Below are 23,901 nucleotides of genomic sequence, written 5' to 3' on the forward strand. Positions count from 1 at the left end.
ATAAAACCGAAAAAGTGGTGGCCACGTGTTCTCTTTACACAATGGATTTTTTTTAGCATTTTTTGTTTCTTTTTTTTTTTAACCCAACCCTTCCCCCCACCCTCCCCTGCAAGAGCGGCAGCTTTTCTATAAACCTCTCTCCCCATTCAGCGTCCCCCCTCCTCAGCCGCTTTGCCCAACACTCCGCCCACAGCACCCCCTTCCCCTCCCCTCCCTTCCCTTCCCTCTCTGCGGCTTAGATGAAGAATTCCTCCTTGCGTTTATGGCCATCGCCACCATTGAGGAAGGCCTCGCGGGCTTCTCCATGCTCGTCCAGGCCGCTTGCTTCGTGCGTCAGGTAGGAGCCTGTGAAAAGAGGGTGGGGGAAGAGGGCACAAGTGATCATGGGGTGTGCAGAGCGCTGGAAGACACGAACCACCCACTCCTTTGTTCTGATCACACACCTGGAGATGGATCCTCGCTTTGGTCTTATATTTGCTCATACAGAAGCCACCACAACCCCCAACATGCTGTCACACTTCATGTGCAATGGCTTCAAATGCACTTGACTAGCATGTGCAAGTGCAGTGGGACCTCACCAGCATCCAGTCACAAACACATCCCTGCTGGACTTAACTACCACCACTATGCCAACAGTCATAGCTACAGTCAAGTGAGACACATTCCGGCAGGCAGGAAATACCTGGCCTGCACCCACCACCCAGGGGAGTTGGCACGCTGTGGCAAGCCCACATGATAGGTGAACAGGACATTTGCCCGCCCCAGCACACACACTGCTGGCCTGGGGGTTACATCAGGGCTTGGTAGAATCGCAGACCTGCTGAACCCCAAACCCTGCTATCGCTCCTCCTCCCTGCTGTCACTGCCCACTAGCTTCTCCTCTCCAGCCAGCTGCAGGAGTGAATCGAAGGAGCTGATTCCTTATTCTCCCTCTTCCTTTGGGGGCAGAGGTGCAGACTGGGGTCAGAAGGAGAGGGCAAGCAGCTGGCAGCAACAAGGAAGATGGGGGCTCACTTAGCATCTTGCCCAAGAACTCCTCCTCCCACACACCCTGCCCCTGAACTCTGCAGCTATCAGTGATTGGTTAGCAGAGAGATGTGGTGTGTCCCCTCCCACGTTCCAAGAAGAGGCTTGGGGAAGATGGTGGGAGAGGTTGGTTTTAGGAGACATATGTTTAAAGCACATTTGACTGCCCATTTAAAGCACAAGGGTCCCCCAAAGAATCGTGGGGCTTGGGATATACAGTTAATTCCAGTGGCAGCTGGTGGCTCCATGTCAGTGGGTTTGGACTTTATAAAACCCAGAGCAGATTCCACTGCCCCACTGACACGGAGCCACCAGTCACCACTGCTTCCTTCCCTACTTCCCACCAGCTCCGGGGTTCTGGCACTGACCCTTCTGCCGGATGGAGCACCACACCATGACTATAAGCACGCAGATGACGAGGAAGACAAGGAGAGCCAGGATGCCCCCAACAATGGCATAGGGCACTGAAGTCTGGGCCTCCACGATAGCCCCGGGGTCTGCAGAAGACAGGGAAAGACAAAGGTGTGGGGGGAGCATGGATGTGCTAGAATTCCACCCAATGTGGATTTGGTACCGAATTTACATTAATTTGCTTACTCTTTGGCATTGTGGATCAGACTTTTACGTAGAGATTTTCTGCAGGCATTTTCGGAAATGGAACTTTTAAAAGAAAAAATCTGCCTCCAAGAACGGTAATTTTATCAATATTTCCTTTCATTTATTGGTATTTCCTTTCATAATATCGATATTAAATGTCAATATTTTTTGTGAGGGAGAGAAAACAGATTGGTAAAAGCAGTAGCCAGCGGACAAAGAACAAACTCAAATTGATCCTGGCCTGTTAGGTCGATGGAATGTTTTAAAACCGGCACCAGCCAACAGATCCCCATCCCTAGTGGGTAGGGTAGGGGAGAGAATGCCCTCCATGAGCTTCACTCCTTGGTATTGTGTTTGTGGGTGTACCCTATCCTATTTCTGACTGCCCTCTTGGCAGGGGGAAATCCAGTGCTTCAGTTAACAGGCACCGTGATGTGAGGCAAGAGTAGTGAACCAGTGGCTCTTCAGATGTTGCCGGACTTCACCTCCCATCAGCTCCAGCCAGCATGGCCAATGGTCAGGGATGATGGGAGTTGTAGTCCAGCAGCATCTGGAGGACCACAGGCTTCCTATCCCTGATATTAGGGGTCAGCATAAAATCCTTAAACAGGACCTAGAAGGAAGAGCATGGAAAGACAGGATATAAATTTAATAATAAAAAATGCAGTCATAATAAACAACAAACTATAATTAGAATCTACATGACTGAATCATCACCTGAACACAGAAAACTATTTGTCGAGCAGAAAGGTTCTAACCCAACTTTCCCCTGACATGCTATTTTTCTGTGTGCAGGGAGTTTCATTCTCATTTGGCAGGGGAGTACAGGGGACCATTCCATCATGTGACCCCCTCCCACTCCCCCTGACCTGCAGTCTAAAGCAGTGAAGTCCAGAAACAGATTTTAATTCCTCGCTTGCTGTTTGTGAGGATCGGGCCTTGAAAGGAGTGCCATCAGAAAGTCTGAAGGCTGAGATTATTATTATTGTTGTTGTTATTAAAGGTCCCAGGGCAGGTTACACTAATTTAAGAACATATAATTAAAAACAGTTAAAAACAGCCCAAACAACATCACAGAAAAATGGGTGGGTCCTAAAAATATAAAACATCTCAGATGTCGAAGGCCAAAGTAAAGACAGGTGGCCAGGATGGGAGGAGGAATACTGGCAGAAATGAAGGGGAACTTGTGAACGGTGGAGGGCACACGGGGCAATGTTGCGTACCGTAAACCACCAGCACATATTGGTCCGATGAGCGCCCATGCTTGTTGGCCACCTGGCACAAGTAGGTACCGTTATCCAGCATGCTGAGGCTGGGGATGGTCAGCACCTCGCCCTCTATCAGGGCCCGTTCAGGCAAGGAGTCATTTGCTCGGCTCCATTTGATATCCGTGGGGCTAAAAACAGAAGTCAGGAGAGCCAGGGTTAATCTTCTCCTCCCAACGCCCACCTCCTGTGCCCCCTGTGGGTCACATGCACCATGTCCTCCCCCCCTTCCTCTCCCCCGCCCTCCCCTGCAACTTCCTTCCCTTGAAGGTTATTTGCAGCAAGCGCTGCCAGACCCAGTGATGGATGGGATACATAGCCGAGCGGTTGGATCAAGGGGCGCTCAAGTAATAACTCCGCTCGGGAATTGTATCCATCCGTCAGGCTGGTCAGGGAGAGAGCTACGGAGAGACAAGGACAATTTGCCCAGCTTGTATGGCAAAGAGATGCAACGAGTTGAGGATGGGGCCATGGGTTCTTGAGAAGTTGGGTAGGTGTGGGGAATTCAGCAGGCCCTGCTTTTGTCATGTCACAGCGGCAAATGAAAAGGCGAAGCTGCCCAAATGCCCTTGACGAGGACGGATTGTTCAGAGGCCAGGAGTCCTCACCTCCTTCGCTTCCGGCCATGCTACTGACACAGAGGCAGGGACTGCAGACTGGGAGGGGGTGGGTGGGAGGGGGGGGCAGGGAGGCTAGCCTGATGCCCTCCAGATCTTGCTGGACTACAACCCCCTTGATCCCCGGCCATTGGCCAGGTGGGCTGCGGCTGAGGGCAGTCTGACATCACCTGCAGAGCCACAGCAAGTCCCCCATCCCTGAAGGAGACAGGCAAGAGTGTTAAAGAAGAGAACGAAAGAAGTTTGAGAGAAACCTCCGCCCACACTTCTCTTGCCAGACCACCATCAGTGGGCAAGCAGGTTTTGAGCATCCTTGGAAATGATTTTTAAAACACACATGCAAAACTCAATTATCATGGGGAAAAGTGGCATCAGTACATGTGTACGTACCTCAAGCAGCAATCCCTCTTCTTAACTATTGTTCTTTAAGAAAACGTCTATCTCGGGGATGGGGAACTTCGTGAGGCCTCCCCATTTTGCCAAGGAGGCTATTTCAGCCCAGCCCAGCCCAGTTGACATATCTCATTACACTCACTCACTCACTCACTCTTACACACACAAAAACCATGCAGCCTCCGAAAGATGCACTGCTCTAAGACACACATCCATATGACTATGCACCCCTGCACAAGCAGAATCAAGGCAGGCCCCACCCAAGAGAAGCAGACCTCCCACCTGAATTTTGCTGATACTCCTGGCCCACGTCCAGTTGCTACCCTTTCACCCTCTCCCGAGACTCTTCTCTCTCTCTCTCTCTCTCTCTCTCTCTCTCTCTCACACACACACACACACACACACACACACACACACTTTCTCAAATACACACGCACTCACATGCTCTCGCTCTCTTACACACACATACACACACACTCCTCAACTTGGGGAACGAGGACAGGGTAGTACGAGGGCTCCAGCAAAGACTAGAAGGGCCCAGAGGCCCCATATGCAACCCAATGGAGACCCTGGCTCCTTTGGTTCGTACAGGGGTTGATTTGAAGGGCTGCACAACTGCTGCGGGAAGGCAAATATACCATTCACCCTCAGGGGACTCTTGGGTCACAAGTGTCCTCCGTGATGGGTGGGTTTGTGCACAATCATTTTTATTTATATCCAGATTCATTCAAATAATCACTAAGTTGTTTTTGCCCCCCCCATCGGGTGACAACCATACAAAGTATGCCAATATAATGCTTGGTTTTCTGCGCCTGTTTGAGTCACAAAATCCCAGCTTTTCTTGGCACTGAATTTGGACTTCTAATTGTTAAAAGGGCAGGATATACACAGCTGTTACTATATGCTGCATCAGCCTTTGCCAACCTGGTGCCCTCTGGATGTTTTGGCCTACAACTATGCCGGCTGGGGCTGACGGGTATTGTAGTCCAAAGCATCCGTAAGGTGTCAGGTTGGCAAAGGCCGTGCTACATCGTCACAGCACAAGGAGAAAGCTAAACGGGGATGGGCCATAGCTCAGTGGCAGGGCATCTGCTTGGCACTCAGAAGCTCCCACATTCAATCCACGGCATCTCCAGGTAGGACACTGAAAGGGACCCTGGCTGAAGCCCTGGAGAGCCGCTGCTCCTTGGCCTAGACCAGCCTTTCCCAACCAGTGTGCCTCCAGATGTTGTTGGACCACCACTCCCATCAGCCTCAGCTAGCATTGCCAGTGGTCAGGAAGATGGGAGTTGTAGTCCAACAACATCTGGAGGCACACTGGTTGGGAAAGGCTAGCCTAGACAATGCTGAGTGAGCTGGACCGACAGCAGCTTCCTGTTTTCCTGCCTTGTCTCAGAGCCTGCCTGGATGTCTGTGCAGACTTTTTCCTGCTCCCGCCACTGTCCACTCTCCTAATGATGGCTTTCCCCATCCTGTGGAAATACTCACAGTGGGTTGCCATTGACGGCACAAGTCAGAACTAAAGTGTCTCCTTCCCGCATCACCCCCTGAGGCGGATGGATCCTTGCTGTGGGTGAGTCTGGTGTGGAAACAGAGAGAATAAACAGAAGGTCATGACGCAGCCTGTGTACAAAACAGCTACAACTTCTCAAACAAAGGTGGACAATTTGCAAGTCTAACTATGAAAAAAAAAAAGAACAGTTCCTTCAGGTGCATGAGGGAGGATAATCTTGAAATAAAGAGTTGTAGCCGATGCTAATCCTACTCACAGAAGGCCCGTTGAAATTAATAGGCATGTCTTACTTTGGTCCCTTCATTTTAATGGGTCTGCTCCGAGCAGAACTGGCTACAACTAGTAGCAACCAATGTGGACATATGTATTTTGCCTCCCTGGCTTTTCCTTCTCAAGGGCCAGCTCATTAGAAAAAGGACATGGGATTGGAAAGGAAAACTGGGATGGTTTCCCTGGACCTTTTGTATCATCTATGAAAATGAATGACTCAAGACAGTATGAATGATGAAAATTAAGGGCTTTTAAAAAACCCAACAGGTGCTACAAAACTACATTACACTGTAAGTACACTGAACATTCTTGAGAGCCCACTGAAGAAATTGGGTGGCTTGTCCTTCCAATATTCCGTAAACTGGAGCATTTCGGAAGAAAACTCGATGGGCCCACTACCCTACTGGATGGGGTCACTGGGCCATGGTTTAACTGGGCCACTTTTTAAATACACCCAGTTTAAGCGTTAGGGCCACATTACACACGAGGCCTGGTTCAACACATCACACTAAGCCAAACCATGGTCTCTAGCATGAACATGTGAGTGTGCAGGCTCCTGGAGAGGAGATTGCAGCCACTTTGCTGCTCCCTGCTAGTTCTGCTCCTACGCTGAGCTAAGGCCCTGGTTTGACTTACTGTGTAATCCCAACCTGGACTCATAGTTTAGCTCTCCAGAAGGACAAACCTTGGTTACAGCTCATGGTTAGTCTGGAGACAGCTAAACTATAAACCCATGTTCAAATGACACCCTACACCAAACCATAGCTTAGCTCAGCACTGCGCAGGAGCAGAACAGCCAGAGAGGAACAAAACAGATCTAGTCTCTTATAGCCTGCGCACTCGCACATTCACTAGCAGTGACTGCAGATGTATAACAGGTTATTTCCACTTACTGGAATTTCCACGGTAAGGGGAAATCTGGTTTAAATGTTAAAAAAAAAAGTATAGGCTGGCATTTTGAGGACACTGACGTCGTAAGGATGCTGCAAAAAAACTTTGGGGTCATGAGCAGCACTGATTTCACAATTAGTTCCCACCGAGAACACCCAATCTCTTTCAAAAGCCTCTTGTCTTGGCCAGGGCCGGTAGCAGGCATGACTGGGCCCTTGGGAACCAGCCTGCCCTGGGTCCGTGGCACTGTAGCCCAACCCTGCCAATATAGGCAGTGTGGGGCTAATAAGCCCGCCTGTGCGCCCTACTTACCTCTTGTGTTGTGTGAATGACGTGCACGCATAGCGTACATGCCTGCATCAACCAAGATGTATTGGGAGGAGAGGACTAACCCTTAGGGAAGCCCCCGTCACCATCTAGGGTGATGGCAGGCATGCGGACACAGCGCACATGACATTCACACTGGCAGGACAGGTAGGTGGGGCATGTGTGCTGGCTTATTGAAGCCCGCACTAACTGTATTGGGGGGGTGCCTGGGAGCTTCCTCTCTGTGATTCACAGCAGGGTCGGGTTGCAGGATCCAATGCTGCCACAGAGCGGCACCTTCCCACCGTAAGGAGAGGCCCTACAGGGGCCCTTGGCCAGGACCCAACCTGGCTGCCCTCCGGCGCTGGCTCTGGTCTTGGCATCTGTGGATCCATTCCTCCAGAAGCATTATTTGACCCAGGGGCCCACAGCCACCTCATGCAAAGGAGAAGGTGGGACAGCACCACCATCACCAAGGGCATCATGCAACAGAACACTACTCCTTGATTCCAACCCTCCCTCTGCCAAATCCCTCCACTGAGGCCCCTGTGGCAGTCACTTACACTGTACATCTAGCACGTACTGCGTCTGCTTCCGCTGCCCACGCAGTGCAGGGTGGGTGGCCTCGCATGTCACGATGCTGCTATGGTCCTTGCGCTCTACTCGGAAGCGCACCACATTGGTAATGCTGAACACTTTCCCATTCTCTTGTTTGCTGCTTATTCCTGGAGGGGGGAGGGACACAAAAAAACCAGACACACCAGCCCTGCTGGTCAACCCTACTGAGAGCTTGCAAAGGTCCCTTTAAAGCTGAGTTAAAGCGACACGCCTCACTGTCAAGCTCTTTTTTTCTTTTTTAATTCCCAAATTATATATAATTATAATGCAACTGCCGTGCTCTGAAAGGGTAATAATACATAACATGCCTCCAACGCGGGCTTAAGAACCTGTTACTTACAGCCAAAAAGAACTGGGGGAAGCCCAGAAGCATCCTGCTTCGAAGTCTCAAAGGAGCCCCAAAAGGAACATCTGCTTTAACATGAATTGCTAAAAGAACCTTGTATTTTAAATATTTTCTGGGCAGGCAGGGGGAAGAGTAGGAGTAGCAGCTAATAATTCAGTCCGCGGATATGCTGCACTTAAAGAGACAAACAGATGCGGCCTCAGCAATCCCAGACATTTGGAGATGGCAACCCTTACTGGGGAGACGTTCCCCCAAACCTATCCAAAGATGAAACAAAGTCAACACCTTCCACAGGTGAATTAAGAAGTGGTGGCTGGTGGCTCCATGTCAGTGGGGCAGTGGAATCAGCTCTGAGTTTCAATCTGAACTTTCAGGGAGCTGTCCAAGGTGCTCAGCACTGTGGACATTCTTTAAAGTTTGGACTAAAACCTTGAGCGGATTCCACTGCCCCACCGACATGGAGCCACCAGCTGCCACTGCAATTAACTCCTGGGTCCTTGGCTACTGAGCTAACTAATGTCCGTAATTGGGGATGGACAGATCAGCCTATTTCCGGTCTATGCCAGTTTCACAGATGTTCACTTGTCATCCCATTTCTGTATTCATCTGTGCTTTTAATGAACCAAAACCATTTAAATATGCTTTTTATCACACTGCATGCATTTCTACATTTATTTCATCTAAAATATGCATGTTCAAAATACGTGGGTTTTTCTAGGAACGTTTAATGCATTTTGCTGGATTGTTTTGGGTTTTTTGGTATCATATACTTAATCTGAAGGAAAATGTTGTTCTGTTCCACACAGTACTCCAGAAGGTGTGGATTAGATCAGTTTTCACATGGGAATTCATGGAAATCAAGTGCCTTAATCACTCCAACCCCCGCAAACCAAACTTCTATAGTGAAAGAAGCCTCTTTGGTTTCGCCCTCCCAGAAGATGCACCTCTTAGTTCTCTTCGATCCCGGTACCAGCGCAGGGTGGCAGCAGGGCGTGACCTGGGGATGCTGCAGGTGAGTTCAACTTCTCCTCCTTCCACCGCCTGTTCTTTCACCTCCACCAAGGGGTTGTCAGGGGGCACTGTAAGGAACAGCAGTCGGGTTATGGAGCAGGCAATGGGGCTGTCTCCAATACGCACCACAGCCCACCAAGGCTTCACCCATGCATATACCCAAATCAGCCTCAAATTTGTTAACTCTCTAAGCAGAGGTGAGGAACCAGTGGCTCTTCCAACTACAACTCTAGCCCCAAACAGGATGGCCAGTGGTCGGGGATGATGGGACATCATCTGGAGAGCCACCGGCTCCCTACCACAGAACTAGGTAGTGAAATGGCAGATACCATAATGCCGTTATGCAAATCTATGATGTGGCTGCATTTGGGGCTTTTAGTTTAGAGAAAAGGCAAGTAAGAGGTAACATGATAGAAGTGTATAGAATTATGCATGGCACAGAGAAGTGGATAGAGAAAAGTTTTTCTTCCTCTCTCATAAGACTAGAAAGTGTGGACATCCAATGAAGCTGAATGTTGGAAGATTCACGACAGATCAAATAAAGTACTTCTCCAAGCAGTGCATAGTAAAACTACGGAATTCACTCCCACAAGAGGCAGTGATGGCCATCAGCTTGCATGGCTTCAAAAGAGGACTAGACAGATTCATGGAGGATAAGGCTATCAGTGGCTACTAGCCATGATGGCTCGGCTCGGCTCCCACAGTCGGAGGCAGGATGCTTCTGAAAACCAGCTACTGGAAGCCACAGAAGGGGAGAATACTCTTGCGCTCAGGTCCTGCTTGCAGGCTACCCATGGGCATCTGGCTGGCCACTGTGAGAACAGGATGCTGGACTAGATGGGCCACTGGCCTGATCCAGTAGGCTCTTCTTATGTTCTTATGTTAGGCAGAGCTTTCCGGCAAGCCTCTGTGTTTCTTCCATGACGCCACAAGATCACCAGTACAAATGGAACCTGAGAATTTCCCCTTTAACTTTTTAAAAAACAAAAAAAAGCTTCTAGGTCTCAAGTGAGGCTGAAAAAATAACATCTCAGAAAACAGCGGTATGGCTCTACAGAATATCAAGTTGTCAAAACATGGTGTTTCATTGCTCTGCATAGCTTTTTGTCGTCACTCCCTCCTTCCCCAACCCCAGCTTGCAAAAGCAGAATTATAGAAAATTAGCACACATTTGCTGAATTTGCATAATTTTCAAAGAATACCTAATTTGGCTTCTGTTAATGCAGAATGTGGAGGTTGTTTTTTTCTTCTTTTGGTAGATTATACAGTATACTGATCTGGAGCATGATCATGTAGGTTGACAATGCTCGGCCTTGAATGATGCATACGAATGTCGAGCTATTGAGCAACTGTTTAGGGAGATATTTGAAAGTACAGCTTTGGGAAGGGCAGTAGCTCTTTGGCAGGGCATGTGCTTTGCATATGGAAGGTCTGCTCCCACCTTCCAGGGCTGCGTACACCACACATTTAAAGCACATGTTTTCTTCCCCCTGCCCCAAGAGTCCTGAGAACTGTAACTTATCCCTCACAGAGCTACAATTCCCAGTACCCTCAACAAACTACAGTTCCCAGAATTCTTTGAAAAATATGTTCTTTAAATGTATGGTGTGTACTCAGCCTCCTGACCAATGGTCACATACGTACCAGGCTGAATGACAAATATTTGGACACTTGCCACATCTTTTGATTTCACTAACATTTTAGCTGAATTAAACAAATAATAATAATAACTTGAATACAAAAATCATCAATTCTTTTTGAGGCTTTTGCCACTTTGCATAGACTTATAATGGCCCCATCAGTCCTTGGCATCCCCGTCAATATTTCTGGCAAAGAGTCCAGCAGAAGGTTAGACTAGATGACGACACAATTTCATTCCAGTCCTACAATTCTCTGTAAACTATATCATTAATATATTATTGTTGTTGTCTTGTTTTAATGTATTTGTAATGTGTTTTATTTGATTGGTGCATAAAGCTCCGGGGATCCTACAGGTTTAAGGTATTTTAGAAAGATGATGATGAAAAGGATTCCTGGAAATGGTACTGTAATTCCTACTTTTCAGTTTCTTTCAGAATCCCAACGTAGGGTGGTGATGGTGGTGTAGAGAAGGTAGAGGTGGCAGCAGTGGGAAGGTGGTACATACCCAGCACAGTAAGGATGGCGATCTGGTGGTGCGTGTCTTCTGTATAGAGCTGGCAGAAGTAGCCACCCTCATCTTCCAGACGGGCGTTGGAGAGCACGATACGGACTTGCTTCTGGGTGAACTCCACCAGCTGGAACCGCTCGTCCTTCAGGGCTGTAAGGAGAGTGAAGAAAAGATGCCTCAAGTTGTGGGCCAGTGAAATGAAAAAGGAGTCATCACCCTCCCAGCATGAGATACTGGGGGGGCGGGGCAATTTCTCTTGGCTATGAGGGTCTGTCACAATTTGAAACAGCATGCCAGGTGGCATGGAGGTGTATCCAGTGACTTTTCTTAGTGATGAGGACTCAATCATCAATGGTTGGCCCACCATTAGGCAAATTAGGCAGCTGCCTCAGGCAGGCAGATACTGAAGGGTGTTGTGTCTAGTAGTAGGATACACTTAGCATAGACAGGGTACCACTAGGATTTTCCACTTGAGTTACCAAAATATCTTGGGTCAGCCCTGGAGACTGAATGTGTTGTTCTAATCATGTTCAGGGTGTAACTGATACATTTCCGACCGCCCAGGTCAGACTGGCTAGTGACTCAGCAGAGGCTCAATGTGTCTGTGTGTGTTTGCTTGTTTTCCATGAGACATATTGCTTAGTTCACTTGCCTGAATTAGCTGGGGCCATGAGCTCTATGAGCACCTCTTCTCTTCTTAAGGCATGCTGTGTTGCTGACAGCCTAGTGAATGGACCTGTAGGGGGTGCTGGTGAGTGGACGGTCCAGAGGGTGGGCAGGCTGTTGGGTGGACGGCTTTCTTTTTGTCCAGTCCCATCTCTATGGTTCTCTACCTCAAGCAATACTCCCACTTCCAGCCTACCATCACAACCCACCCTTCCCGGAGCCCAGTTACCCCGTGTGCCGTTGAAGAAGAGCGTCTGGCGGGATGGGTTCTGGATCACCACTATGGAGCCGTCGTACTGGTGCAATTTGCAGTTGATCTCGGCCTGGCCACCTTCCGCCACCGTCACATTCTCAGCTTGGACCTCCTGAGCTCTGGCTAGTGCAGAGAGGGAAGAGGAAAGAATGGGTTGCCATTACTTTCAATGGAGGTGAGCAGGGGCTGAGCAGTGCCAACAAATGGGTCCCGCTTGTCAATGGGCAAAGTCATAAAATAAGGCATAAAATATAAATGAGAAAAAATAATGGGGTCCTCTGAACACTGGCCCCATCTGCACTATACAATTCAAGCATTCTTATTCCACTTGAAACAGTCATGGCTTCCTCCAAAGAATCCTGGGAAATGTAGTTTGCGAAGGGTGCTGAGAGTTGTTAGGAGGCCCGTATCACCCTCGCAGAGCTACAATTCCTGGAGTGGTTTCACCACAATCAATCCCTCTTCTCAGGGAATTCCCCCACTTTTCCCTGCACTACTCCCTCTTCCAATCATAGCCTTGCCCCCCCTTCTTGGTTTTTTTTTTTTTAAGAAAAATCTATCCCTCTCTAGAACAAAAGCAACTCAGTCAAGGGCAGCCAGAAGCCCTCCTCCTACCTGTCCAACCCCTCTGTGACATCACAGCATTTCAACCACTCTCTGAGGCTTTGGTGCGACACTATAAAACTCTCGAGTCAGTGGATTAAAATGTGTTCCATCTCCCCTGGCCCGGCCCTCAACCACTGTTGTATCATTGGACTGTTTTGCAATTAACGCAAGTGCACGTAATCTAGCATGTGTATGTATGGGAGGGGACACTGTCTTGAAGAAACGGCTACTTTTTGCAGCTGCGTGTGCTGCTTGGCTTGCACACTTGAGTTATCTGGAGCTACTGCTCTGTAAGTACTTCTTCTGGTTAACTGGTTTATCTAGGGAACCTCAGGCCCAGGGACTGAATGTGGCCCTCCAGGCTTCTCTGTCTGGCCCTTGGGATTTTCCCTGGGCCTCACCACTCTCTGGTCCTGCTGCTCATCCCAGGTGTTTTTTTCCTAGTTGCAAGGTGTCCTTGAACTCTGATGATGCCTCTTGCTTGCCTGGATAGAGAATAGAGGGGGGAGTGAGTGTGTGTGTGTAGAAACTAGCCAAACTGTGCAATGGTAAGATTGGCATTTGGGACTCTGCCCACCAATGGCATGTGGCCCTCAGAAGGTTGGCCAGAAAGGAATGCGGCCCTTGGATTGCAAAAGTCTCCCCATCCCTGATCTAAACTGAGGCCTGGATGCCCTGGGTCAATGGTCAGTGTTTGTGTGTTAGGGATGTACTAGAATTCCACACAATTTAGATTTGGTACCAAATATTCCATTAATTTGCTTTTTCTCTATTGTTGCGGACTGGATTTTTATGTACAGTAACACCTCGCATTAACATACTCAATGGGACCAGAGCGAGTACGTAAACCGAAAATGTCCTTAAAGTGAAGCACTACCTCTTAAAACTTTTTTTACCTCTCCTCCATGTGGAGCCTCAAAGCCCCGTGCTAAAGCCTTTGCTGCTGCGCTGCCACGCCTCCCAGCTGATCGCAATCGCACCTCCCAGCTGATCTGGGGTGGCGCGATCGCGTCTATTTCCACCCCCACATGCTTAAGCCTCTGCTGCTACACTGCCGCACCTCTCCCTAACCCTAACCCTGTAAGTGGTTTGCTAGCTGCGTTTCTGGAGAAATACAGGCATACGGAGCATGTACGTTATAGCGAGGCAATGTTAAGTGAAGCGACGTTAAGTGGGGTATGCCTGTGGTTTTCCACAGCTATTTTTGAAAACGGATTTTTAAAAAAATCCGCCTCTAAAATATTGATATTAGGAACAATAATTTTATCAGTACTTCTCTTCATTTATCGATATTTCCTTTCAAGATATCGATATTTCCTTTCAAAATGTCAACATGAATATCAATATTTTTTGCAAGGGAAAAAAATGGATTGGCAAAAAGCAGCGACTAGTGGACAAAGAATGACCTCGAATCAATACCAGCCTGCTGGGTTGATGGAATGCTTTTGAACTGGTGCCAGACAACGGATCCCATCCCGTGTGTGTGTGCATCCACACGAGCCAAGCAGCAGAGGCTCAAGTGAACGCCTTTTTGGTCACCAGCTCCAGCTCTTTTGATTCTAAACCAACAGGGCTTTGTATCATGAGAAGCAAAAACATGACACCTCTCCCATTATTCCACAGAGCCATAAACCACAGGATACTGCAGTGATGGAAAAGGTAATAAAACAAAATGTGAACAGCGAAGGGCTAATATGGGAGGGTAAAAACCTTTTAGAAACATTGGTGTTCAGGGTGTATGAAGCAGAAAAATACAATGCACACATCATGTATGAATTTTCTGCAAGTGACTGCATCCTCCCCGAGAGATCCGGAGCCTCACTGAATGCAGCACTGCCTGCTGATTTCATTTAGTTATGCATAGTTCTTATAAGTCACCTTTCCAGCCCAAAGGTGCTCAAGGCAACACACAAAAGAAGGAAAACATAGGGTTTTTATAGACAGGTATGAAATCCAAGTGCCTCAGGGTCAGGGTTGGTATCACATCTTCCCTGCAGAGTCTCAAACACTGTGTTAAATGAATGCTAAACAGGAAGAGTCAAATGCTAATAGATGTAGTAAGATTCAGGGATTTATATGTGTTATCCGTGCTACGAAAACTCCAAGAGCTACACCCGATGCCATCGTGTACAACCCTGCACAATGCAAGCTTTGCATAAAGTAAGCTTTACATTCAAAGCTGATCCAGTGCGTTAACTAAATGTGTTCTTCCCCCTTTCTGAAACATGGGGGTAATAAAATGTGGCGATGGAAGATATTCCAACTGAGTTGGGCCTGTCTGGTGTACGGGAGATGACCCCTTTGATCACTCTGGCCTAGCAGCTCAGCCCACCAGTGTCCTCCTGATGTGAAGTCCATTCACTATGGCACTGGCAAAGTGCATTCCCTGTCTTGCTTGTCAGGGTGCTCAGCTCTCTAACACAGGGGTGGGGAACAGCCCAATGACCTCATTCCCTCTGGACAACCTTCCAGAGGACCACATGGCCAGAGACAAAAGCGGACAAAGCAGCCCACGTGAAAGTTACGTTTTTCCAGTAGGTTAGTTTCTACACAGACTCAAGCGTCACTGTCTAACCTCCATCTAGATGAGAAAGGGGCATTATCAGAGTTCAAGGACACACTACAGCCAGGCAAAAACACTCACAGAGGGCATAAAGCAAGATCAGTAAGGGTGTGGTCTGGGAAGAGGAGGTGTGGCCCTGGGGAGAGAGCCGAGGGCCAGGCAGAGAGGTCTTGGAGGGCCTCATTTGGCCCCTGTGCCTGAGGTTTCCCACCCCTTGTCTAACAGAAGTTCAGGTTCTGTGTCCTTATCACAGCATCCTCCATGCTATTTGTTGCAATCCGTGACCGCCAACGTGTCTTGCAGGAAAGGAAGACTCCTGAATGTCATCACTGCTACAGGTGGCCATCTCAAGTAACATGATCTCGGGTGCCAAGAAATGGCAGCAGAGTAGGAGATGGACAGGTCTGACCATGGGGTACAACCCACTGGGAAATTCTTCTGCACAATGCATGGAAGCTGCACAAATGCATGTGCACCTTGTGGTAAGGGTGGTGTGTGGTTTTCCACCTCAGCTACTCCTGACTGTAACTGTATCAACAGGTATATTCATTGAAAGAGTTTTCTCAGCTCTTGAAAACGCCCTAAAAAAAACTGCATTAAGGAGAGTTGAGTTCTACAAGTGGAATAAACTACGCATATTAAAACTAATCTGTGAAATTTCTGCTTCAAAATTGTTTTACATAGAATAGTATCCAATGCCAGTCTTATTCAGGGTAGACCCACTGAAGTTAACACACATGACTAACTTAATTCATTTCAATGTGTCTCCTCTGAGTAGGTGTTAGTTGAATACAACCCATAGGTTCCCCCCCGCCCACCTTCTGCTATTCAAACCCATTACAGAATCATGGTGATATAATGCTTTTCCCTGTACGCATCACTGTCTGGATGCACAGGAGAATACACGCTCTGGACCAGTAATGCTCTGTGTGTGCGCGCGCGTGCGTGTGTTGTTGTTGTTGTTATTTAGAGCATTCTCGAAGTGGTGGAGGGATGAGCAGGGACGTGAACAAATGCACAGCAAAAAAATCCCACAGGTGCAGAGACAAAAGATCACAGTGGCATACACTGAGACACACAGAAAACGCCTACAGAAGATGAACAGTTATAAAACGCACAAAAGCTGTCTCTCTCCCTCTCTCTTCAAATATGGCCACATGGGATTTTTGCCCTGGTCTCCTGCGACTTCTGAAAGCCACATGGCACCTATATAGCCACCCACGCTGATCCCCCACAGCAGACAGACTATGCAAGCACAGTGTTATTCATGCCGAACAGGAGCACTGCTCACACCGCATTCTGTCCTTCCTCATTCCCACCAAGTACAGCTTCCTACATTTCCAAAGGGATGCTAACATCTGCCAAGAGGGAGCAGCAGAAGCTCCTGTGTGGACATGTGCTGGCACATCTATACCTACAGCCTCCTGCAGAAGCCAAAGGATCCACATACCCCAAAAGGAATTAATTCACAAGCACATGCCCTATGCTCTGATCCATAAATTCAAGTCCACTTTTGACATTTGCTTTTACCAGCTCGCATTCCACACACACAGGGAAGCGAGCCCCATGTCTTTACAAGCCGCAAACTGACAGATGTGAATCCGAGGCATCCATCAGACCAAAAAGCTCCCCCAGGTCTCAGACCCAAGTATGCTTATTCAGATCCTTTGCTCAGTCAAAGAGAAGGAAAGACTGAACTCCTCGTATTTGACCTGCTAGTTTTCTACGTGCTTTACGGTTTTGGCGACCGGCGGATTACTCAAATATGCAGCTCCCCAATGCCACCTCCAACCTCAAGTGGTCCATGCCTAGAGAAGCTTGATCATGCGATTCTTCTCACTATGTGCACTGTTGCTCTGTGCTTGTCTATGAATACCAGGATTTTGCAGGCATGGGAAGGGGGCTGAATGAAGAGTGTGCAAACAAAAGGGTGGGTGGAATTTGCATTCTGTTATTTTCTTTTTAGGGTTGATTTATTACAAAAGTTGCTAGCTGTCTTGAATATTTAACAAGCCAGAAAGGTGGGATGGAAATGATAAATAAAATAAAAACACAGAGGCTGGCGAGCTGGAAGAGCCAGCAACAGGTGGGTGGAATTTTTATGTGAATGGACAGTAGTGAGATTCTGCTTCTGTATACATCCCTCTCCTCCCCATCCCCCATTTGCCCTCTCCCGCCTGTTGGCATCATGAGCTCTCGCTTTCAGCACACACGTAGCCCCAGCCTGCTTGACATTCCTGGGGACACACTCCGACCATATGCCTCTCACTAAAGGTCACAACTTGAAAATGCCGGCCCATCTATCAGGGTGCTATGTCAGTGGGGTGGAGGAATTAACCCCACTGCTGCAGAGGGTCCCTCAGGCACTCGAAGCCCTGCAACAAATATACACCAAAAGGCAAACACTTCTAAGATCCAGCCCTTTCCCCACTTCCGTTTCCACTCCGCAATAGAGGGCACTGGTATGAGCCCATCTCTTCTGGGACAGTTGCGCATTCTATGAGACGAGCCTGGGCTTGGCCATCTTCATAGTAGGCAGGAACAAAAGTGAGGCCACAGTATGGACGGGGGAGAAATTAGATTCTGTTCACATTTCAAGCCGAATCTATCAAATTCTCACTTGACAAAAGAATATGAGAACCAAGCACAGCCATCCTTTGACATTCGCACTTATCCCAGTTTTGCAATGTAGTTCTCCAACCAATGATGTTTACAAATATATATACATAAAGGGGAACGTGTGCATAAAAATGACCATATGAGTGAAAACAACATGTAAAAATGCATTACATGATGGGAAATAGCTTGCAAAAACTGTGAAGAAGGGGCACCAGTACCTCTGGACACCCTTCCCCATCCCAGGAGCCAATTCCCTACCCAGGGCAATTGATCCTGGCAAGATATCCTTCTCTGCCAAGGCTGTGCATGCTCACAACAGCCCTGCAGGGTAGATAGCTGCCACCACCCCTTATCTGGTTAAGCACCCTAAGCCAAGGGGAAGCTCAGAGCCCCGTAACTTGCCTGAGATCCCAAGAGACAAGCAGACACTCCATGCTCTGGGTCCCTAAACAAACACCCCAATATACACAGTAGTCATGGTCAAAGGTCAAGGTACTGGGTTAGAACCAACCCTCTCCTGAAATGAACACACACTGGTAAACAGAAGTAAATTTATTAAAGAATAAAAAAGAAAGGTGCAGTTACAGTAGCAAAATGGTTTCCTAATATACACACCCAAGAGGGCAAGGTAAAACATAAGAGAATTCAATCACAATACAGAAAACAAGGAAGCTAAATAGTCTAGTCTGGTACTTACATAAAGGCTTTCAACTGCATAGCCACCCCTCCTCAGTCAGGATAGTAGATGGCAAAAATGGATCCTCACTGGGCAACATCACGTAGGCATGATGGAACCCAGGAAAGGAACAAACATTAGAGTTTACTGCCCATACTTATGGAAGAATCCTCCAGCCACAGGCCAGAGACAATTAACCAATCAGGGGCCAACTCTTACATCCTCCTTGCAGCCTGCCAGACATCCATGGAGCCAGTTCTCTGCTGACAAGGTGTTAAGTCAGGCCTCTGATTACACATCTTCCCTAAACAATACGTTTTAATATTTTTAGGCTTGTGTTGTAGTTGTTTATATGTTTAATTATGTTCTACTACTTTTGGTATATTGTTTTTAAGTTGTTGTTAATATGTTTTTACTTGTATATTGGATGTTTTTATGTTGTGCACCGCCCAGAGAGCTACGGCTATTGGGCGGTATAGAAATATAATAAATAAATAAAGTTTCCCAGACTTTAGATCTTGTTGGAGCCAGGCCTCTGCTGATAAGAAGGTGTTAGGTTGGGCCTCTGATTACACATCCTCCCTGAAGCTGGGCAGACAGCTGCCACTTCATGGCCTCATTGCAACAACCAAATGTTAACTTGTGAAGATCCCACAATTCCCTGCTACACAACTATCTTGAATGCAGGTTTTCATGACAAAAACTGCCTACAAAAATGTGTTTATTAGGAGTAATGTATGAGAGCCAGTGTGGCGTAGTGGTTAAGGTGTTGGACTACGACCTGGGAGACCAGGGTTCAAATCCCCACACAGCCACGTAGCTCACTGGGTGACCTTGGGCCAGTCACTGCCTCTCAGCCTCATGAAAACCCTATTCATAGGGTCGCCATAAGTCAGAATTGACTTGAAGGCAGTACATTTATATTATTATTAGGAGAAATGTGCGCTAAAATGCTGGGGAATTTTCATGAGGATTTAAAAAAAAAAAAAACAAATTGCAAATTGCTGCAGAAATGTGTAGAACAAAATCTAAGATTAGAAAAATGAGAAATGGAGAGAATTGAAATGGACAGATCTTTCCATTCCTAAACCAGAGGTAGTTGCACGACCTGCCACCCTCGCAGCCCAAGGTGTCACCATATCAGCCCCTGGTCCCCTGCACTGCACCACTCCCTCCTCCTTCAAGCGACTTCGCCTGCACTTCAGGCTCTGCACTAAAGTGACTGGGGACAGTTTAATCTCCATTTATTTACACTTCTATCCTGAGTCTCTGTCCCAGGAGCCCAGGCTCGCTAACAACAGGTCATGCAAATCCATTTCAGCGGGGCTTGCAGAAGAGAACTTCCGGTAGATTGTGCCTTTGGGGAGATGATTTGTTGCGTAAGCAAAGAGAGGATGTAGTCTGATGGAAGAGAAGGCGGTTGTCAGGGCACAAGTACAGGCTACATGGAAATGATGTGCCTGAATTATCCCTGCTTTCTTAATAAGCCAAAACACCTGGGAGGGTGGAGAAACCGTTTTGCTGCAAGCTGAAAAACAAAAATGTCTATGAGCAGCAAAGCTCATTTCATGAAGCTCACTGCAAGGGGAATACATCAGGCAAATGTGGCTCTATTACCTGAACTAATAAATCTATCAAGTTTCTTGGACTGATTTTAAGTGATTGTGGTCACATGCATGCCATTCAGCGCCAGCACTGCACGAGCCACAATTCACTCAAGGCAGTTCTGCCTAGGGATGCTCACGGATTGAGTCTGATCTGCATTTCGGAGTGAACCAGCCTGATCTGCACCTCCCAGCCTAATGTGCAGATCAGAATACAATTATCCTTCCTATGTTGCACTGAATTTTGCAATGCAGTTCTCAGATCAAAACATGTATCAAAATGCATATAAAAATGTTTATTTTAAGATAAAATACATCTAGAAATGCATAAAACACATTTAGAATATATTGTGAGAAAATAAATAGATAAAAATACAAATATGTATGTGGATTTTTGTTTTAAGATCAGTTTTATGCAGACATGGGACAGAACAGAATCAATTCGTGTAAAACTGGTATGGACTAGAAACAAAGGGATCTATCCATCCCCTAGTTCCAACCAGGCTATGCAAGCTAAGCACACTAATGGAATTGTGGTCTGTACACAGGCACTTGCCTAGTCACTTGAGATAAGGAAGAATCCTTTCCAAGTGACAAGGCAGAGAAGCTCTTGTAATGTCAAAGAGGGGTCATTCTTTGCCCCACCCTGAATATCAAGCCCCAAATATTCAGGCCCCCAAAACTAAGCAGAGGTATGGTTGGGAAAAACATTGTGGGTTTGTTACATTTAGCTACTTAATCCCACCATGGCAGAAAAAAACTAATACTGGTAGGCAGTAGTCTGCATAATGTAGAATTTCATCCCCTCTACAGTCTCAGAAGCAAACTCTATAGCAAACACTGTCTTAATCTACGGAAGCTTTTCCTCATTGGGACTACAAACTTGCTTAAAAAACAACAACCAGAAATTCTCAGAATGGTTGCAATAGAGTCTAGATTTTTCAGCTGTGGAGTACACAAGAACAAGCCTGTGTGAAGGTCTTTTTTTTTTTAAATCAAGGGGGCGAAAAAGGCCGACCAATGCCACACCCTTTGTATTTCAGACACCACAAGGAGACTATTTTGTTACTTTCTTTTTTGCCCATGTCCGTAGATGGGCAACCTCTACCCTGGGCTACTTTTTGGAGGAAGGGAGGGATATAAATGGAATAATAAATAATAAATAACAACATCTGTGGATGGGAAACAGCCTTTCTCTCTGGAAAAAGTAAAATAGCCCCTGGTCTTTCATTGGACTAAAGTTAAAAACAAAACAAAAACCAGACAAATATGAATCTGCTAATTTCTTGAACATACATTTTCACGTTATGAGCAGCGATACTGAATGGGCTGTATGTGCGTGTCTGTGAATCAGGCCAGGTAACAACTTAACTGGTATGCCTGTTCTTCAAAAATAAATGGCCAACGCACCATCTGCAGTCTGGCAGTTCTGACAATTCCCTCCTCCTCCTCCATAGGAAAAATGGCTCTTTTGATCTTTTGAAGAGAGACAGAAGAAAAGCAACAGCCACTGTCTCGTTTTCTCCGTCTCCACAAGAAAGGCACCCACACTGATGCTGTGAGTCACAGTAGAAGGAACTGTGGCCCTTTCAACAGTGAAAATCAAAATGGCAGCCACTCCAAATGTTACCAAAGATGGTAAGTCCTCTGCAATATACAACTGTACCACATTGTGGAAAGGTAGCCCATACGGTTTAGCGCCAAAGCAAACCAACCATAAGAAAATAAAGGCTACCCTTTGACAGTCCGCTCTGAACAACATAAATGGCTGCCGTTTGACAACCTGAGCAAAAAAAGGAAAGGGGGAGGGCTCTTGCCTCTATGCATATGCTCCACATGTTCCATCTGAGGAACCAGCATGAAATATTGCTGCTCCTTCTACCTGCATCTCCCCCCCCCCCAAAAAAAACCCTCCACGCATGCTCTGTGACAATAACTGCAGCTGATTGATGGGAAGGAGGCTGCCACAGAGACTGTGTGCCAAAATGGATGGGGGGCAGAATGAAGTCCCTGGCAGGCAGCCAGAGTTCAATGCCAGCCAATGGGAAGGAGCTTTGCTTGGAAAATGTCTCCCCCACCTCCTCTCTCTGGCATTTATTGCATTCACCATGGCCCCTCGGGGGCAGGCAGAATGCATTCCTTTTTCCCAGAGTGGAAAGGGGTCAAGCTCTTAACATAGCAGAGGGAGAAAAGGTTCAGCTGGGACTCCTCAGTGCTGTTCTGCAGCCCCAGAAGGTCTTGGATTCTCAGATTCCGTCTGCCTTTGTGTAGCTTCAAATCCCTTCTGGTGACATCCAGGAACTAAGAATGTTCTCTAAAGTTTTTTCTCTCTAAAACAAGCGGAGTTGTGCCAGAGGACATTTGGCAACAAGACCCAGGCACTTTATTCTTGGTTATGCTTCAGCACCACCACTAATGGGTGGGGAAAAGGTGGTACTGCAGCTACTGGTTCAGAGTCAGGTGACACAAGGGGCCAATAGGATTCTACCTAATCCTATAAAAACGGCTGACTGTGACCTGGCTTCTTTGGCTGCTTCCATGCAGGACATTTAGCATGGAATAGCTGTGCTTTGTTCACTCACTTTTTATGGGGCATCTGCATGACCTCCTAAGCCAAACATCCTCTTCCCATGTTATCCCTGTTCAATTTCTGCTTTTTCACCCTTCCAGAGCTCAGAAAATCCAACTTAAAAACAACAGCACCACAGTGTAGCTGTGCAATTTTGTCAGGTGTAGATGACCCACTGCATAGCTTTTCTGTAGTTTTTAGGGGGCAGCTGTGGCTTGTATAGATGACTCTGAACATTTCCTTCTCTGTGGACCATCTCCCCTCTCTAGGAATCATCTCTATAATTTTAACCTTCCCTTTTTAAATAGCATTGCCTTTATATCCATCTCCTTCTGCACCCCCTGCAGCAGGGAGGAGTAATCATGATAGAAAATACAAGAGGGAAGAGAAAATTTAACCCTATACAAACAGAGAGAGACACCATTGTTCCAATTAAAAAAACAATTCACACACAAATATGTAGACGGGGAAAGGAGAAATGCCCACTTGGCTACAGAATGTCATTTGGATTCAAGAAGTCTGGAAGAAGAGTTGCTATTCCATTCGCAGCAGAACTGTAATGATTGGGTGCTGCAAAATTGTCCATGTTTGGAAGCACACCTGGTCTCAACTACTCTTGAACTATGATCCCTACTTACCTCTAGACCAACCTTCCTCAACCTGGTGCCCTCTAGATATTTTGGACTACAACTCCCATCACACCTGACAAACGGTCATGTTGGATGGGGCTGATGAGAGTTGTAGTCCAAAACATCTGGAGGACACCAGGACAGGGAAGGCTTGGGTAGACCATCAGCCTTAATATACCCATGTCTCTACTGGCTAAAGGACTTGGAAACTGAGGTTCAAATCCCACCCCCAATCCTGTAGCTGATTGGGTGGCACAGAGTTGTCCACTCTGTGAAGCCCGTGTGCAATGGATGCAAGTCAGCACCATCTTGGAGTCGCATCTGCTGGAGGAGGAAGCTGATAACATGGAGGGGAGAGAGAGGCTAACCAGGCTGGGGACAGAAGTGACAGAAAAGCTAAGAGTGATCTTGCCTGTTGCTTCATTTTATTTATCGTGACAACTCCATAAATTCAGTTCCTTTCATGGAAGAAGGGCAAGATACAAAAACAGGATAATAAATAAATTAGCAATCTACATGGAACTTGTTTGACTTTGAACAGCCGCTGAGGAGATAGGGATTTTCTCTAATAGTAATAGTAATAAACATGTGAAGTTGCCTTATACTGAGACTGACCATTGGTCCATCTAACTCAGTTTCATCTGTGTTGATTGGCAGAGGCTCTCCACGGTTTCAGGCAGGAGTCATTCCCAGCCTTGCCTGGAAAAGCTGGGA

The 23,901-nt window shown here is 47.1% G+C and overlaps 1 protein-coding gene across 1 annotated transcript in view; it reads right to left on the reverse strand.

The window, feature by feature from the left end:
• Positions 1-222: 222 nt before the first annotated feature.
• Positions 223-23,901, reverse strand: part of CADM4 (cell adhesion molecule 4) — a 135,513-nt gene continuing 111,834 nt past the window's right edge. Inside the window, exons 2-9 of the mRNA XM_061596509.1 lie at positions 11,898-12,044; positions 11,000-11,152; positions 8,787-8,921; positions 7,442-7,603; positions 5,387-5,477; positions 2,847-3,019; positions 1,395-1,523; positions 223-345 (exon numbers count right to left, since the gene is read on the reverse strand). Of these exons, the coding sequence (XP_061452493.1) occupies positions 236-345; positions 1,395-1,523; positions 2,847-3,019; positions 5,387-5,477; positions 7,442-7,603; positions 8,787-8,921; positions 11,000-11,152; positions 11,898-12,044 (1,100 nt within the window). The 3' untranslated portion in view covers positions 223-235. The remainder of the gene's footprint in view (positions 346-1,394; positions 1,524-2,846; positions 3,020-5,386; positions 5,478-7,441; positions 7,604-8,786; positions 8,922-10,999; positions 11,153-11,897; positions 12,045-23,901) is intronic.

The sequence above is a fragment of the Rhineura floridana genome, chromosome 15, assembly GCF_030035675.1.
Source record: "Rhineura floridana isolate rRhiFlo1 chromosome 15, rRhiFlo1.hap2, whole genome shotgun sequence".
Classification (NCBI taxonomy): domain Eukaryota; kingdom Metazoa; phylum Chordata; class Lepidosauria; order Squamata; family Rhineuridae; genus Rhineura; species Rhineura floridana.